Raw genomic sequence first — 12,139 nt, forward strand, 5'->3', positions numbered from 1 at the left:
AAAAAAGAAGGCAATGGCTGCTGCGCCGCGCGGCGCTCCAGCCATCCCCACACAGAACTGGCTGCTGCGCCGCACGGAAGTGACGTCACAAAAATTGTCATGACATACGTCGTTTCCGATTTAGCGCGTTGTTCGAATTTACCGAATCGGAACGTGGCTCAGCTGGCCAGCAGACGCTCACTTGCTGCTGCTGCTGCTGGAGTACGGCTGGTTGCTGCTTCTGCGAGCTGTCTACGGGCCTTGTTCTGCTACATATTCGCAAGCCTCGAACATCATCTTCATCTAAGCTCAACCGCTTATTTTCACTGCTATTTTATATTTACTAACGTTGTTTATATCCATCCCAATACGTATTTTTGTGATTTTTCGCGTATAGGCTGATTTAGCAGTATCTGTGCGTGGCCCTTTCTTTGGTCATCCGTGTTAACGTGCTTCGTATCTGTGTCGTAGTGCATTTGCGTAGTTGACAGCCGTGTTTTAGACTAAATATTCACTTTCTTGTTTCTTTTTTTTTCATGGTGTAATTCTGAATTGAAAGTGTGCGCAACATGACGCGTGTGTTAGTAGCGGGCGATTCAATGGTGAAATACGTCGACCAGTATTTCCCATCGCGCCGTGGCTTGTCTGTTAGCGTTGCCGCACACAGAGGAATAAGGATTGAGCACTTGCTCTCAATGATTGCTGACAAGCTGGCCAGTTTTGATGTTGTCATTGTACATGTTGGCACGAACAACACTGTTGACAGTGTCAACATGTGTACGGACAAATATCGCCAGCTCGCTCAGGGAATCATCGAAAGCAATCCCACGTTGCATGTAGCTTTTTCTGCCATTCTTCCTCGGGGGCAGAATCGGTACCGCCAAGGGGAAGAACAGTTGTGTGATGTTTGTCATATGAATGACCACTACAGGAATGTGAATGCCGCACTCGCACAGCTTTGCCTGGAGAGGGGCTTCACTATCCTGGATAGTCTTGTGGACAGCTGGCCTGGATTCCTGAGCAGGGATGGTGTCCACCCAAGCCGGCTTGGCAACAAGGTGCTGGCAGACTTCCTGTACCGTGAGGCCTGTGCCTTGTCCACCCAACTAGAGAGGAGACACATCCAACAGTCCTACAAGGAGTCCAAGGCATCTGCATGGAGTGGGTGGGCTCGGCAGGAGCACTTTTCCATCAACTTGGAAGTCGATTTTCCAGCACTTGGTATGCATGCAGTTCAATATTCTCCAGCAGTAGGTGGACCTTCCGCTGCACCAGCTCCTGTCTGGAAAACCAGCAGTGCTCTCATGCAGAGACACGACACTGACCAACTGGCCAGTACCATTCATGGTATTGGCTTTACGCTCGTTGGCGGTGTCCGCGTTCGCTGCAAGGGAAGCAAGGCTTGGTGGACCTGGGACAGCCTGCCTTCCCCCATTTTCCATGGCACAAGTGTACCATGCAAGGGAAACACTGGGGAGAGGCCTATTCAGCCAATGATCCCTAGTCGAGGTGCAAGCACCACTTGTGACAGGAAAATAAGGAGAGCCTCACAGGAGCATGAGAGTGCTCTTGTGCGCTCTTCTGTGGGGGAAGAGGAGGCCAGTGCTGGAAAAGCAGCTGTGCCACAGGCTGTCGGCCAGTGTGGCGACAGTGAGTGGAAACTGGTGCAGTCAAAGAAGAGCCGGCGGAAGGCTGCGGCACTGCACAAGCAAGAACAGAGCTCTAAACTGTGTGCAGACAGTGAAGGCAAAGTTCTTGCTGTGACAGCTGCCAAGTCCATCAGGTCCACTTCACCTATGACAGCAGTTGTGAGCCAGAAACAGATTCAGTCTGCTTCTTCCGCTGTCTGTGGTAGAAAGCCTGAAGGACGAGCCAGTGTCTCGCACAACGTCATTCGTGATAGTTTTAAAAAGGTGCAGCGTGTTCCTAGCAAGCAGTTGAAAGACTGCTCAGTTAGTTCCGCGACTCACTGTGAATCTGTCACGAATGACGCTGTGAACGAGGTTTCTGTCTGCAAAAGCCATCTACCAGCACTGACTCGGGATTGCATGCGAATTGAGCGCGATCCTGGCACAGAGGCTGGTGACCCTATGGAAGCTGGGTGCACTGCAGCTGTGCAGTACAAGTATTGTGAGGCTGCTTTGACATCCAGAAGCAGGCCTGTCAGCCTTGGTGCCCAGGCTATTTGTGCAAACACTGGTGCCAACCCAACCGTCCTCAATAACCCAGTAAATACACTATATGGTGGGGGTAGCAAAGTTTATTTAAATGCAACATTTGATAACTTTCCTTCTTTTAAGAAAAGCTTTGATGAGTGGTGCAGGGAGGGCAGGCATGTAGTCATGATAAATAAGAGTAATAAAAGTCCATTCACATCAGAAGATAAGGACTTCGAGTATATTAGGATTAAATATAGCTGCATTCACGGTCGCACAATAAAGCCCAGGGGGATAGGAAAGCGACCAAAGCAAGCTTACAATGGTACTGGCTGTGAAATGACAGTATCGGTAAGCCTATGTAAATCGCCTACTCTGCACTACAAGATAACTAAACTACAAGCTAAGCATAACCATCCCACAGAATATTATGATTTGTATCCTCAGAAGAGGCTCCTGAATCATGGAGAAAAAGAAGAATTCTTTGACTTAGCTAAATGTAATATTGGCGCAAAGGATTTTAAAAACTTGGTCGAGCAAAAAACTGGTAAGAAGTTAACTACAAAGGACATTAATAATTACAAGCAACGATTTTGTATTGCTATCCGCAATGAGCAGGCTCATGGTGAAATGGTTTTAGAGAAGGTAGAGACCTTGCTAAAAAATAATCCAAACTGGGTTATTCACTATGAAATGAATCAAAATAATAACCTGCAATTCATACTTCAAACAACGCACATGCGTGAGATTTTGGAAAAGTATCCAGAGATTCTATTTATTGATGGAACGTATAAAGTGAATATTGAGGGTTATATTCTTTACTCTATATTAGTTCAAGATGGTCGTGGTCGTGGGAGACCTGTGTGTTATGCCTTCTTACGAAATGAGACGACTGAAATTGTTGAGCCCATGTTCACAAAGTTTGTAGATTTCAACCCATTTGTTGTGTCTGCTTGCAAAGTAGTGATGATTGATAAAGATCTCAATGAACTGCGCATTTTAACCAATATTCTTCCTAATTCTAACATACTTTTGTGTACGTGGCATGTGTTGCATTGTTTCCAGCAAAAGGTTAATGAAAAAGCTAGACAGCAACGTGATCAGTTGCTTCCTCTCTTAAAAAGCTATAGTTTATTCCCCCACTGAGCAAGACTACTTCGATAAGCTTGCTAACCTCCAAGCTATGACTTGCACAGATTTCATTTCTTACTATATGCATAACTGGCACTTGTGTAAGGAAATGTGGGTACATGCATATCGGCAAGCCCTTCCTACATTTGGTAATAATACTAATAATCGCATTGAGTGCCACAATCAAAAGATTAAAAATTATCTCTCTTCAAGCATGCATTTGGTTCAAGCAATAGAAGCATTGGTAGGTTACATTGATAATGATTCTTTATCTCTACAGTTCTCTAAGCTTAAAGAAATGAAGCTGAACCTAAACATAAATGATTTCAATGACCCATTTCAGCTAGAATTGTCCCGTAATTGCACTTCTGAGGCTACAAGTAAAGTACTAGAGCAGTATGAGAAGTTTAAAAATGTAAGTTATCAAGTCACTTCCACTCCTAATTCTTATGTTGTAGTTTCACCTAGATCACAGTACAGTGTTTCATTGTGCTTGGCTTCTTGCACATGTGCTTTTTATAACCAGTACACTCTGCCTTGTGCACATATTTTAGCAGTGCGTGACTTTACTAAGCAAGATCTTTTCGACAAGGCTTGCATACCAGACAGGTGGTGCAAGGATCATTTCCTGAGTGACAGCTGCACAACCACTAGTGCCACACCAGTGGTAACAAGCAGCATTCAGTCACCACCCTGTGTGAAGCTTGACACTGCACAAGAGAAGTATACTTATGCTTATAAGAGTCTTTGCGAAATGTCAAAAACCGTGGCTAACGTATTATCTAATTGTGGTGAGAAGGAGTTAATGGAAAAACTTTCGTCCTGCGAGGCTTTCTTCAGAAATTTAACCACATTTCCTCGTAACCAAACTTCAGCAGCCATAAAGGCTGCACCAGCTCAGTTAGCACAAACTACTGCCACAAGTTATCTTGGGCATTCTAACAGTACAAAACTTGTGGTACCTTTGGTTAAAGCAAGAAGGGGGTGGCCAAAAAAAGTGAGAGCTGTCAAGCGTAAATTTTTCCCAAATCAAGTAAAAAAGGTAGGCCTTGCAACTGTTAAAGTAGACATGCTAAATGTCTACAAACGGTGTTCTCTTTCATATGCAGATTTAAATGTTCTGGTACAGGGCACCTCCATATCAGATAGCGTAATCAATGTCGCACAGTATTTAATTCAGAAAAAGTATCCTACTTGTGTCGGCTTTCAAGATGTCTTACTGGGCCGATGTTTACAATTCACTCAAATCAAAGGCCCTTTCGTTCAAATCTTGCATGTTCAGAACCCCAATCATTGGCTTACAGTAACAAATGTTGGTGCGGACAAAAACACAGTCTTCATATATGATTCAATTGATCAAGATACCCCTCCTGACGCTGTTAGGCAAATCTGTCATATTCTAAAATTACAATCGCCAACATTAACCATTCAAACAATGAAGGCACAAAACCAGTGCAACACACTTGACTGTGGCTTGTTTGCAATTGCCAACATGTATTATATAGCGTCAGGCAGAAAACCAGAAACTTTGAACCTTAACCAAGTTATGCTACGCAAACATTTGCTGCAATGCATACAGAATGGTATGATCGAAGACTTTCCCCTCATAAACTCCATGGCTGCTCGCGTACAGCCAAGAGATAGTATTTACAAGTTACATTGTGTCTGCCGGCAACCACAATATAGTGGGGTAGTATTGGACATTACTTGTGCAAGTTGTTCAAGAGGATTTCACGGAGCTTGTCTCGGCTCTTTAGCAGCTAACTTGGACAAAAAAGTATTCGTCTGTTCTCAGTCATGTTTGCTGGTTGCCAAGGAAAAGATACATTCTTCTAATTAATAATAGCATTCCATTTTGGTGTAGACATATGGCAAAATTTCTAAGCATTCTTCATGTCTCCTCGTCTAATTTTTGCTTTTCTTTAAAGGGCCACTCACCGGGTTTGGCGATTTTGAGCTGACAAGTGCAATGCGTACATCGGGAGTTTATGGTCACGTCTGCCAAACATTGCAACTCTATGCGACGTGGAAATGGGTCAAATTTCAAAACGAACGCTTCTCCCCCTTTTTTTTGGGTCGCGCCCCCAGAGAAGGAGGTTATGATGTGCAAGTATGAATCGCCCTACATACACAGCAGTGCAGTGACGTTGGTCCTATATGTATACGACTGTGCTCTGACGCTGCCAACAGTGGCACGTGACATGACGGAAATTATTTAACGTGACATGCGTAGTTAATGTAATTTGTTGCTTGAAGAGATTAATAAAACTTGGGATACATATTGAGACGCAATAGAAGAATGCGTTTGTCTTTTGCATTTTTTCCCCGTGAATTCTAACGAGATGCCGAGCTAATGTGCTGGCGTTTCGCATGCGTTTGTGTCTCCGCGGTTACTGCATCAAGCAGACTCCTGTCCTGGAAAAGAAATTAATTGCCCTGCGCATTCGAGCACTCATTATGCTCATCTTTTCAACCGCATCAAAGCCAGCGTTTCCAAACAATGTCGCAAAAACAGGCAGTAGACACAATACAATGCTGGTCAACAAAAAAACACCGCTCGCGCGCTCGAGGGTTGGGCTTGTTTGAGCACGTCATGTGCACGTGACCTCTTGGTTGGATGCTGGAGAGGGTAGGAAAGAGATTTGGCTTGTGAAGGCTACACGGGGGAGTGGCAAGGGTTTTGAGCTTGCCTCCTTTCATCCTTGTTTCCTGCTGTTAAAAAAAGAAGAAACTGTTTTCTCAGCTCGTAATGAACCGATTGAAAAACTTTTTGTGGTATAATGCTCTCCGTTAGATACACAACTTCCACAGTTTGTTATGGGACCTGGTGAGTGGCCCTTTAGGGACTGACTTCAGGGATCGAAAGTATGAAGTTAGGCATGTTGGTAATGCATAACGGATCACATAGCACAAAAATTTGACCCAGGACAAGAGAAGGAACAAACACGAGTGCTCACTTCCAAGAAGATTTATCTTGAAGAGCAAACACATATATACTCCTGAAATGTGAAAATCAGGCAAATCATTCAAGACGCCCACAACTGCCATGCGCAAATAAATATCTTACATTTTCAAAAAAGACAATTTGACAAAGCCCGAGACATAGTGCTGATGCAGTTCAGCTCTAGTCTACAAATCCTCTTTGCCTCGATAATTTCTCTTGTCATTTTATTTGTTGTTTTTTCTTCCAGCAATAATGATGTCCCGCAAAATCATTTTGCAGCCACACGTGCTGCAATAAACACCCTTGTAACCTCAAGAATGGTCGCAATCGTTTCTTGGCCTTGCACTGTAGCAGGTGTGGCTCCAAACCACTTTTGTGTGACACCATTATCATTGGGAAAAAAAAAACTACAAGAGAAATTGTCGTGGCGAAAAAGATTTGTAGACTAGAGCTGAACTGCATCAGTACTTTCTCTCACTCTGTCTCTAGGGATTTGTCAAAACGAATTGTCTTTGCTGAGGATGTAAGGTTTTCGTGCATGGCAGTTGTGGGCTTTTTGAATGATTTGTCTATTTTTTGCATTTCAAGAGTATATATGTTTGCTTTTCAAGATAAATCTTGTTGGAGGTGAGCACTCGTCTTTGTTCCTTCTCTTGTTCTGGGTCAAATTTTCACATTATGTGATGAGTTAACTTTCTGCATGCACCACTTTATTTTTTTTCCTTGTTGTAAGCTAGTGGTGGAGCGTTAACTAGAAGTACATAAAAACATTGCCAAATGTATGTTACCCCAACGAACCAAATTCCTTTGTTGAGGCAATCCTTTCTGTGGCATTCCTTCTTTATTGACTTCTCATCACGTCAAACCTCACACCTGTCTCTTTCATAAAAGTTCTAGAACTAGTTCTTGCTTTGTTTTGTTTTTTTGCCAAAAGTAGAAAACTTCCCTTTGTTGAGCAAATTTTCCTGAACTAAAATATATTCATATCTAATGCACGGAATAAAAAATAAAAAACAAGAAAATTTATAGGCTGATCACTAAATGTCAATTGAATAAGGATTTCGGAAATAATACCATGAATGGCACACAGCAAATACTCATGCATGCAGCCTTTTACCATGTGCAGCTGTAAACTGCAAACAAAAAGTATCAGATATTGTATATGATTTGCTTTTTTTTCTTTTCAGCAACAGTAACTTGTCCTTTAAGAGAAAAATATGAATATAAAATTTTCAAAAATAGTCATTTTTGAAAACCTGTCAATATATCAAAATGGTTTAGTTGATTCATGATTATGCAAGCAGTTCTTGCATGCCTGTGGCACTGGGATTGTTAATGTAGGCAGGCTGAGTTTGTAATGCTCTAAAGCCTCAGCATTTTAGTGTTATATTACAATATAACATTCAAATATTTTATGAATGCAACTATGAAATTTGCTCACAATGAGTTTGCTACAAATTAAGCAACCAAAGTCTGTGTATATATTGCCCACATTAACGTCACACTGCCACAAGTCTCTAGGCGGAGCCTGACCGCTACAGAGCGCGTTCTCGGGTGGCGGATAGAGAAAAGTCTTGCAATGAAGTGATGCTAAGCAGCTTCTATTAATAAACAAGACTGGCACTTGTGCCCGCGGACCAACAGGCAGAAAATACATATGACAACAGGAGTCTTTTCACTGCTGTGGTGGGCAAGTTGAAAGTTTCAGGTGCCATTTTTTAAACTCTTTGATTTATCTGTTGTTTTTTTCGTCTGTTTTCTTCATCTTGTACAGGTCCAGTACATTGTGGACTCACCCTGTTGTCAAGTCATCAGGAAGTTGGATGATGCTGTCTTCTTCTAGCTAAATTATGCAACTACTAAGAAGGGGATCAGAATTCTATTTTGTAGCAGTTATTTTACAAATAAATGTTAGTAAAATTTTTCTTGGTTGTAGTAGTGTCATTGTGTACTCACGGACCATAACATTACATAAGACAGGAATTCAAGTGCACAGCAAAAAAGTGCTGCTATGAGCACCTGTTATCAACATCAGCTGGTCATTCTTAATTTTGGTCTTTTATTTATCGCACATCGAGTAGCCGCAATTGCTTGGTTTACAGGCTGAGAGAAAATTTAGCTCCCTTTCTTACACGCCAAAGGTTGCTGGCAGTGAAACAGCGTTGTCAGCATTTTGATAGATACTTTGAAAATGAACGTGAAAACGACGGAGGGACAAGACAAAGGCGAAGTACCGAGTCTTTCTAATCTCGTGTCTCCGTCGTGTTCGTGGGCGTTTTCCAAAAATGCATAGTTTCCAACTCGACCTTACTGATATATTGTGAAAACTTTATGAAAACATGAATCCCCGAAGTTAAGTATAAAACTTTCACATAGAATGCATCACTTCTAGCGTCAACAGTTGAGCTATTACAAGACTTTGATAAGTCGCAAGGCACGTAAAAGCAAGTATGGTCAAGCTTCACTGCCTTGTGAAAGCACTGCGGTAAAGCCAGCGTGAGCAGAAGAGCATTACATGATACGAAATGAACGCACGCACAGGCCACTTGTGCATTAAACAAATATAAGCATTTGCGACTGCTCAGGCCAAATATGCATCTTGGCACGTCCGTTTCAGGCAAACAAAAGGACAAATACCAAACTATGATCAAGCTTCACTGCATGGAAAAAGCACTGCGGTAAAGCCAGCGTGAGCAGAAGAGCATTACATGATACGAAATGAACGCATGTACAGGCCACTTGTGCATCAAACAAAAATAAGCATTTGCGACTGCTCAGGCCAAGTATGCATCTTGGCGAGTCCTTTTCTAACAGACAAAAAGACAATTACCAAAAGATGATTAAGCTTCACTGCATTGCGAAAGCATTGCGGTAAAGCCAGCGTGAGCAAAAGAACATTACATGATACGAAATGAACGCATGCACAAGCCACTTGTGCATCAAACAAATATAAGCATTTGCGACTGCTCAGGCCAAATATGCATCTTGGCACGTCCGTTTCAGGCAAACAAAAGGACAAATACCAAACTATGATCAAGCTTCACCGCATGGAAAAAGCACTGCGGTAAAGCCAGCGTGAGCAGAAGAGCATTACATGATACGAAATGAACGCATGCACAGGCCACTTGTGCATCAAACAAAAATAAGCATTTGCGACTGCTCAGGCCAAGTATGCATCTTGGCGAGTCCTTTTCAAACAGACAAAAAGACAATTACCAAAAGATGATTAAGCTTCACTGCATTGCGAAAGCGTTGCGGTAAAGCCTATAAGTAAATGATGTGCAGCAATCAAAGGATATATGCCTTATTCGTCGTACGCACCTGTTGGTGTATTAAAGCTGCTCACATTTGACAGGCTATTATGTGAGTGAGAGGCAATACCTGATGTGATAATAGCTGTTACATTTCTTTAATTGCTCACTTTGGGAACTATAGCTGGTTGATCGCAAGTTGAATTTGCATGAGTCCTTGAGTAACTTAGCCACGTGCCATCTTCGCACATGATGTCTTAGCTGTCACCGAGTTATATAGATACATTGACGTGGCGTGGCTTTGATTGCGCGCGCAGTGCTGTTTAGGTTAACTGCTGCAGATGGGGAATAAATATTTAAAATCTCGTGGTACGCGATGCATTTGGTAAGGCATGCAGGGCTTATTCCTAATGTACGGCTCCTGCTTACGAGCTGCGCAGTCTGCGATCTGCGCCGATAGACAAACTGATGGTGGAAGAAAAATTGCTCTCTCCCACTAAAGGGAACCATGCATACGTGTGAAGCAGCGGGCGCTAACGCTTACACAGGCGGCGCCGTGGACGCTGGCTCTCATCGTGGCGTTGCGCAGGAGATCAACCTGGGGACGAGGCGCTAAGCACGCAGTGATGGACCGGTGTTTCTTTCTGTAAGATGTCAATCACTGCTAATGGGTGAGAGACACAAGACTCTTATTAAATGCAGAGACCCTCAGTACATTTTTAACTAAGTATAACGCGCACTCTGCTCATTTTCATTGTTCAACAACGCACAAGAGAAATCTATCACCAGCACTACCTTGGAGGTCAATATCCAGTGCCTAATACGGGGTGGCCAGTGAACGGTTGGGCAGTGCTAGCAGTCATTTTTTTTTTATCAAGGAACTCGCTATCAGATGCTGCTTGCGTCGATGGTGCGAGTCGAGAGAAGGGGGAGTGTAGGAGAAAAGAGAGACGGGGAGGGGACGCGCATGCGCAGCAAGGGTGGTCACGCCGCACACAGCATTGAACTCGACCATAACACGCTTGGCATCTAAAGTGGCCCCAGTGTACGAGAGAAAATTGCTGGATCTGCAGTCGAAGATTTTCCGCCAAGGAAATGTAGGCTGCAGACTCTAGATCACATTACCGGCTGCCATTTGGTTCAGCACATTAAAAGTATCAGTTAATTTACATGGAGCATACTACGAACTATAGCTACATGTACTTTATAAATGTACCCGCAAAATCACCTGTAAATTTACACGGTGGACACTAATCCAGAGTTCCCGCCTGTTTCTGAAGCATTGTTACAGCAGAACACTGAAAAACATTGCTGCAGGTGCATATATATATGTAACGTAAGAAGGTAGCGATAGTTAGGAGTTAGTAGTAGAGGTCGAGAAGGAAGAAGTGAAAATGGAATAAACACGGAGTATGAGCCAGGCCACGTCTCCGATTCATCATAGCGTCACACAAGTCGACAGGATGGAGACCTGCCTGCCCCTTCATCAGTCGCTCAGCATCGACGCAGTTCTACAGAAGACACCCTGCCCATACATTGACTACCGAATCATCGCCTAGAAGGACAACGACCAGCACCATGACAGAACCATCGGCTGACCTCGACATCCCCAAGTACACCGGATCAGCGGACGACGGACCCGTACAGGACTGGTTCAACCTATTCGAGGTCCACGCCGCCGCTGCATCCTGGTCGGAACGGGAGATGGTTACGAACTTCAGCGACTACGTCACTGGTGAGGCATTCAAATTTTACCTGATTCACATTTTCAAGAACGACGAGTCATGGCAAAAAATCAAAGAGGAGATGATTACCCGTTTTAATGATTATGACCAAGACTTACTCATTGGCAACCATCTAGAGACAACTGCACACTATCGTCAATTTCCTAAGCAGTCCTCATGCATTCGAAAGTCCAGCGCGAATCGACAAGTGCCTCAAGACGAAGTGGCACATGCGTTTACTTACAGAAGGCCATGCGTATATTCGGAAAAACCTAACCGTCAAGCGCGCATCCCTTCTGCGCGAAAGTCAGCATTTCCGAAGTCATCGCTTCAACATACGACACGAGACGTCGCTCACCCTACTGATGCCTTTCATGCTTCGTCTGGCATACATGGTCCACCACCTGGTTTTCTACGACGCAGCTCTTCAAAGGCTCCTAACGGTCACTATTCGTGTCATAAGGACGCCTTGTTCATGGTAGACCAGCTGACACATGAGGAAAATGCCGAACAACGCCATGACGACTCAAAGAGTGAAAATCAGTCTTCACACATTGGATCAGCTTATTTTCCATCCAGCACAATTGGGCTACCTCCTGGTTTGCCGCCACTTGGCTCTTTCGTCGCTCACAACGCCCACCTCACATCTAGCACGCTCACAATGGTCGGGATAGAGCTGTGGAGCTCGGAGAATACTCAGCCAAGCCCTGAACCTACCATCCAGATTCAGACGCAAGAACCACTCGCAGCGAACAGTGAAGAAGCCCCTGATGATGTATCTATCAACTCTGAAGCATTACCTTCATTACCCGAAATGCAGCACAACAGCCTAGAGACTACTACCTGCCCACTCGACACCACATTCAATTGCCCAGAAAGTCAGTGTCATGGTAAAAAAGGGCTGCCACCTCAAGTCTTTTCGCAGCAACATCATCAATTCCAGCAAGTCCAAGA

The 12,139-nt window shown here is 43.7% G+C and overlaps 2 protein-coding genes across 13 annotated transcripts in view; one reads left to right on the forward strand and one right to left on the reverse strand.

Annotated features, from left to right (window-relative positions):
* Positions 1-12,139, reverse strand: part of LOC119171979 (SWI/SNF-related matrix-associated actin-dependent regulator of chromatin subfamily E member 1) — a 45,075-nt gene that overhangs the window by 10,005 nt on the left and 22,931 nt on the right. The gene's annotated exons all lie outside the window — the stretch shown is intronic.
* LOC142814273 (uncharacterized) lies at positions 799-8,134 on the forward strand. 2 transcript variants are annotated; one of them, XM_075892779.1, is made up of 2 exons: positions 799-1,140; positions 7,985-8,134. In XM_075892779.1, exons 1-2 carry the CDS (start codon positions 894-896, stop codon positions 8,035-8,037), a joined length of 300 nt encoding a protein of 99 aa, XP_075748894.1. In that variant the 5' UTR covers positions 799-893; the 3' UTR covers positions 8,038-8,134. The 2 variants fall into 2 exon arrangements, with proteins under 2 accessions (XP_075748894.1, XP_075748893.1); XM_075892778.1 differs by having other exon boundaries at positions 804-1,200.

This window comes from Rhipicephalus microplus, chromosome 4, assembly GCF_043290135.1.
Source record: "Rhipicephalus microplus isolate Deutch F79 chromosome 4, USDA_Rmic, whole genome shotgun sequence".
NCBI lineage: Eukaryota > Metazoa > Arthropoda > Arachnida > Ixodida > Ixodidae > Rhipicephalus > Rhipicephalus microplus.